The sequence below is a fragment of the Lactuca sativa genome, chromosome 3 (assembly GCF_002870075.4).
Source record: "Lactuca sativa cultivar Salinas chromosome 3, Lsat_Salinas_v11, whole genome shotgun sequence".
NCBI lineage: Eukaryota > Viridiplantae > Streptophyta > Magnoliopsida > Asterales > Asteraceae > Lactuca > Lactuca sativa.
Genome location: NC_056625.2, coordinates 110,894,079 through 110,900,818, shown reverse-complemented (window position 1 = coordinate 110,900,818; position 6,740 = coordinate 110,894,079). Strand labels below are relative to the sequence as shown.

The following is a 6,740-nucleotide window of genomic DNA, read 5'->3' as shown; positions in this document are numbered from 1 at the left end:
CGTTAAATCGTGTCAATTTCATGTCGAATTTTAAACATGAACACGACACGACACGACATTGTGTGTTTTATAGTTAACACGAACACGACACGAACACAAATTCAAATTTCAATTTCGTCCCAATTTCATTTCGTATTATGTATTTTTGTCGTGACGTGTCATAAATTATCATCCCTAATATTAATAATTTATTTTTGCAACATATAATGTAAGTTCCCAACTTTAAAGTTTCAAAACACCACTATGTAGAAAAGATAGCTCAAAATATTATGAAACTGTTAGTAAATGTAAATTTTAAAACATCTTTGGTCATAAAAGCTATTTCCGAAATCACCCAAGTTTCGAACTTGATGATAATTTTTTCTATTTCGCTAAAACTGGTCCAATTGTTAAAATATAATAAAGAAAATGATTCATTTTTCGTGATTCCTAAAAGATAATTCTAAAATACCCAAATAATAGCATTCCCGAATTATGCTCCTTTCTTAGTTTCAACTTATAATAACGATGCTAGTATAAGTGGTGACATGATTCTAGTTGGTGGTAGATATGATGGTTAGGGTAGCAACCAATGAGTCAAATATAACTAAAAATTTACATAAAGCCACGGACCCCCGACTAGCCCGAACCACATGTTGAGGACCAAAATTAAAGTGATTCCACCACTTCACCCACCACCACCACCACGACCAATGCTACATAGAATGTACGTTTTAATTTGGTTTCTTAGCTTTTTCTCTTCCTTCACTTTGCCCTTTTTAACCCCACCATCCACCAAAAAAACCCACCACCATTAATTACATGCACTAATTAAATTGCTTCTATTTTATACATATATTAATTGTCTCCACAAGTGGCCTTCCATTCATAATTGGTGATGGATGGACGGACTTCTTTGGTTCAAATGATAGGATCGGAAATGTATAATTTAATATTAGATTTCATTGTGAATTTATGTCATGATGATCAAGTAAATAGCATTTGTTAAAGTTCAAGTTCTAAATATACACACAAATACGTATATTACCAAAGTGAGCATTGTCAAACAGTATTAGGTGTTGCATTTCGAAGGTTTAAGTCCAGAGATATAGGTGGAATCCGGAATAATTTAGGAGTACTAGACGAAATTTGATGTTAAAAAACATATATTTTGATGTCTTTATGAAGATGAGTGTTGGTGATTTTAATGTTATCAATATATTTAGTGTAGATAGTATTGTTATCGAGATAGGTTGAATTTTATTTACTTACTCTGAAGGTGTGTGGTACACACTCAAAGTGATAAATTTAAACTCGTGATACGAGGGCAATGTCCTTGGTGGGACCAAGTGGGGTCCAAGGAACAGAGCCTCTGACGGTTGTTCCGTGAAAACCTACTTATGACATCATGATGATGTAGATATCAGTTATGTCAAAACAAACTACCACATTCTGGTGCCAATTTTGGTGTAACTGAATTTTAATCACTTTCTTCCTTGTATAAATGGAATGTAAATGTTTCAGGAAAAGGGTTGAACTCTCATATATACAAAATTGATCATAAATAGTTTTCTATCTCATCCAACACACAACAACAAGGTATTTTCTGTGTTTCAGATTTAGAAGTGACTTAACATCTAAATTGTCATTCTTAGATTATCCAAATTTGATTTCGTAATACTTCAGACTATAGAGTTGAAATCACACATTTAGAAAACGATTGCAATTAGGATCCTAAAAGTTATCCAAAAATATTGATGTTCTTAAGACCCAAAATCTAATAATGAGTTATTGTGTTTATAAGTTCAAAGACTATTAAAGAGTGAGAGCTCATGGCAGTTAAATTTGATCGACGGAATATATTTTACTTACTTTATTATATAAAGATAACGAACGATTGAAGTTGTCCCTAATTTGTCCATGTAAACCTTTAAGTAAAATATGTTGTAACCTTTTTCTTTTTCTTTTTAATCAAAAGTTTAAGTTTTTTATTTTTATTTATTTTTAATGAATTTATCCTAACTTCTTTTACAATTGTCTCAACTTTTTACGACATTGTTTTAGAAGTTTGATTTTAAGTTTTTAACTTTCAACCCCCCAACCCCGGCCCCTACAATTGCCCTAATATTTTATTCAAATTCTTTTTTAAAATATTTCTTTATACATTTATGAAAACACATACGCAAGAAAGTGAACTTTACATACTTTTAAAAACTTTAATGCAAGAAAACTAAAATGTAAAAAAAAAAGTATAGAAAACAACTCTATAAAAAAGAATTGTGAAAAAGAAAACACTATTTTGTTGAAACGAATTAAAAAGCATACATAAAAACAAATACATAAAGAGGACATTGACAAAAATATAAAAAAAAAAATGTAAAAAGGTTATAACAAATTGTAAAATATTAATAGAATTTTAGACAACATGCAAAAACAATATTGAAAAAAAAAGGTTTGGATAATTCGTAACAAAATTTAAAACTGAAGTATGATAAAACAAAGAAAGCATGTTGTATCTGCTATAAGAGAGAACATAGAGCAGATCAATATAAACTTTAATGATTTGTCATGTTTTAAGGTAATAAAGAACATAATTTTATTTTGAAACAACAAAAAAAATCATTAGTAAAGTTCTGTGTTTAAAACCTTTCTAATGGCAAATAGTAATTTTGTTTGAGGGCTATGATAATGGGTGATCGACTGATAGTTAAGACTACTTATGATAATGTCAAATCGTGATTATCATATCTTTGAGGGCTAGTCTTCGGTTAATATGATTTTTTTGGCGATCAAAAACAGAATACCACTTTCTCTCTTTAAACCCCTATCCATTTTATTGTGTTTGAATACTATTCCTCTCTCTTTAATTCAAGAACCTAAATCAGAGAACAAGAACTTGTTTTAGAATAATGATATGAGATCATCATGGATTCTTGGGTACCAAAAGGTCCAAAATTAAAACGACATCACACACAACAACCATTGAACTTTAAAAGAAACATATCCTTTAGTGATTAGATGTTTTCTCCAATGGTAGAAAAAACTTTTGCCAACCATGTTAAGCACCACAAAAATAGATAGTGTGAGAACAATATTTTTCTCATGTTCTCACATATGCCACCAAATAAAGATACCAAATTCAATGTACATGGTTGTTATTCCACAAACACCAAACAAGACCTCATACCTCATCTGTGAAAAGAAATTCTTAACTCAATTTCAATGGTTGATTGCTCGGAATAAGTTTATTCTTGATGATCAAAATAACGACTAGTTTGAGTTTCAGAAACTCCTAGTAATAGAACAAAGGATATTTTCCGAAAGAGTAAAAGGTCAACCTTTAATTCAGACCCTCAATTTATAGATCCTCAATTTATAGGGTGTTGCCACATTAACCATATATATGTTGTGTTGTTACGAAGAATTATTCTTCTTGATAACTATCCATACATCAAGCTTTTGAACGAAAACTTGGAATAAGTTTGACTTATGACATACATTGAATGCATAATGACACATAAATAGACCAATAAAGTTATTCTATATGCCGAATATTAAGATATTATATGCTATAATTAGACCTTAATTTTTCATATTAAACATCAAAATAATATTTTGAGTAAATTACTAAAATCTACCTTATAGTTTGGTCAAAATTGGTCCCCAACTTTGTTTTTGCACTCAGATCGTCCACTTTCATACATAAAATTAGGAACCAAACGTGCAATTTTGATCAACTCATAAGGATGAAAAACGTAACAAAATCAAACCATAAGGAGGATCTGAATGCAACAAAAGATTATTGATCAAACATACAAATTTGACCAAATCATAAAAACGATTTCAGTAGTTTACCCTAATATTTTCAAAACACACATAACTTGCTTTATATCATTAGTTGGGCCTTACATTTGGTTTAGACTTTACAATTTACATAGCAATAAATGGGCACTTAAATGGATAAAGAAGAGTCCATGGTCTAAAATCAAATTAGCTAGCCCAACACTTTTTCTTTAAAACAAAATCCGAAAAACAATATCTGTCATCGTTAGTTGTACGTTACAGTTTACACTCCCTATCTTCACCACTCCAATCACCGATACTGATCGCCGATTCGCCGCTAGTCGGTGCATCTACTAAATCTAACAATATCCATGGAGTTTAATGGCTGTTAATCTAAAGAATCGGTCAATTTTGTCGGAGTTAAAGCTCAAAGATGGCGGAATCTTCCACAGGGCCGCCGCCGGCGTATGCTCTGTCATTCACCGACGACAAGCAGCGGCGACGCCTCGAGGAAGACGAGAACCCTTTCGAAGGGAAGTGCTCTTGCTTAACGGTAGCTCTTTGCCCTTGTCTCGTATTTTTTCTGCTTGTGATGATAATAGTCTCCGTCGTACTCACTGTCAAGTTCCATTTATTTTGCCACACTCCTCTTGGATCTCTTCTGTACAAGAAGAAGTGTTAGTAACTTCACACCTTAGGTATATTCCTGTGAATTCGCATTCACAATCGACGAGGTGTGTGAATCCTATGACAAATCATGTGCATTCCTTTAAATCACTTCCTTCAATGGATCTATTAGAGAAAAAACGGCACAACCAAATTAGGGGTTTTTCCGGAGTTGTAAATTCTGATGACGAATCAGAATCGGAAGATACAGAAGGTGTGAAATCTGTAGCAGATGAAGAGGAAGTCAAAAGGATCTGTAACGTGATTGAGGAGTTATTTGCCCTAGATCGAAACATGGAAGCTGTATTAGACGACTGTAAGATTAACTTAACTCATGATCTGGTTATCGATGTGTTAGAAAGGTTTAAACATGCTAGAAGACCAGCTTTCAGATTCTTTTCATGGGCAGGACAACAACCAGGGTATCACCATGATTCAAGAACATACAACACAATGATGAACATTCTTGGGAAGACTAAACAATTCGAAACCATGATCTCTATACTCAATGAAATGGGTGAGAAACAATTACTCACATTAGAAACATTCAACATCTGTATCAAAGCATTTGCAGCAGGTCAACAAAGAAGAAAAGCAGTAGGAATGTTTGATTTGATGAAGAAACACAATTTCAAAGTTGGAGTAGATAGCATCAACTGTTTACTCGATAATCTTGGAAGATCAAAGCTTGGAAAAGAAGCTCAGGTTTTGTTTCACAACTTAAAAGGTAAGTTCACTCCAAACATACAAACATACACAGTGTTGTTAAACGGTTGGTGTAAACTCGGGAATCTTCTAGAAGCAGGAAAGATATGGAATGAGATGACAGATGAGGGTTTCACACCCGACATTGTTGCACACAACATCATGCTTGAAGGACTCTTCAAATCCCACAAAAGATCTGAAGCAATTAAGCTCTTTGAGATCATGAAATCAAAAGGTCCATGTAACACAAGAAGCTATACAATCATGATTAGGGATTTATGCAAACAGAAAAAGATGAAAGAAGCTATCGAATCCTATGAAAACATGTTGAATCACAATTATAAACCAGATGCTGCAGTTTACACATGTTTGATTACAGGATTTGGAAATGTGAAACAAATGGATAAAGTTTATGGACTTTTGAAGGAAATGAAAGAGAAAGATTGTCCTCCTGATGGAAGACTTTACAATGCTTTGATTAAGTTAATGACAAATAGACGAATGCCAGATGATGCAGTGAGGATTTATAAGAAGATGATTCAGAGTGGGATTAAGCCAAGTATACATACGTATAACATGATGATTAAGTCGTTTTTTATGATGGAGAATTATGAAATGGGAGTTGCAGTGTGGGAGGAGATGAGTGAGAAGGGTGTATGTAAAGATGATAATTCATATACTGTGTTTATTGGAGGACTTATTAGGATTGGAAGATCAATGGAAGCTTGTAAGTATCTTGAAGAAATGATGGAGAAAGGTATGAAGGTGCCTAGAATTGATTATGGGAAGTTTGTTGGAGATTGTTGTAAGAGTGGGAAAGGGAATGTTCTTGAGGAGTTGGGTGAGAAGATGAAATTGGAAGGAAAGATTGAGGTTTCGGATGTGTTTTCTAGGTATGTTGAGTTGATGAAGAAAACGGATAAAAGGTTAAACTTTGTTAGAGACTAATTGTTTTGAGGAGAAAGTGATGTGCATTTTTAGTTGAGTAAAATGTTTTTTTTTTTTTTTTTTTTTTTAATTCAACACTACTCTTTAGTTTTGGAAACAATGTGCATAGTTTATGTCGTTGAGCTTGGCCACGCCATGTGCAGATATTAGGCTTCACAGATTGTTTGTTTGTTTTTTTTTTTTTTTTTTTTTTTTTTTTTTTTTTTAAGACTGTAGAAGGTCTGTGTGTCATTTTCTTGGTGTGGATGTGGACTAAAGTCCTCAAACCTCTTAAGATATCTTCTAACATTAAAAAAACACATATATCTTTGACAAAATTGCAAAAATAGTCCCTGTGGTTGGTAAAATTCTGGGGTTTTGGTCCAAAAAGTTTTGATGATGCACCAATGGTCTTAAATTAGATCTTTTTATTGGTTTTAGTCTATATACACTTCAAAAGACGATTATGCCCTTATGATTTATATTTTTTTCATTTTCTTTAATCGTTGAAATGCAAAAATTAATTTAATTTATATTTTTAACTTGAAACAAAAAATTAAAAAGGGCCCAACCACCTATTTTCTCTTTCCTCACTCTCAATAAAACACACATACACTCACTCAATAAACATAATAGCTATATGGCTCCCAACCACCACCATTCACTACCAACCGCTTCCA

General features: G+C 32.7%; 1 protein-coding gene across 1 annotated transcript; it reads left to right on the top strand.

The window, feature by feature from the left end:
* Window positions 1-4,011: 4,011 nt before the first annotated feature.
* On the top strand, window positions 4,012-6,242 carry LOC111889171 (pentatricopeptide repeat-containing protein At3g62470, mitochondrial). Its single transcript, XM_023885311.3, has one exon. It carries the CDS (start codon window positions 4,144-4,146, stop codon window positions 6,079-6,081), a length of 1,938 nt encoding a protein of 645 aa, XP_023741079.1. The 5' UTR covers window positions 4,012-4,143; the 3' UTR covers window positions 6,082-6,242.
* The last annotated feature ends 498 nt before the right edge of the window (window positions 6,243-6,740 follow it).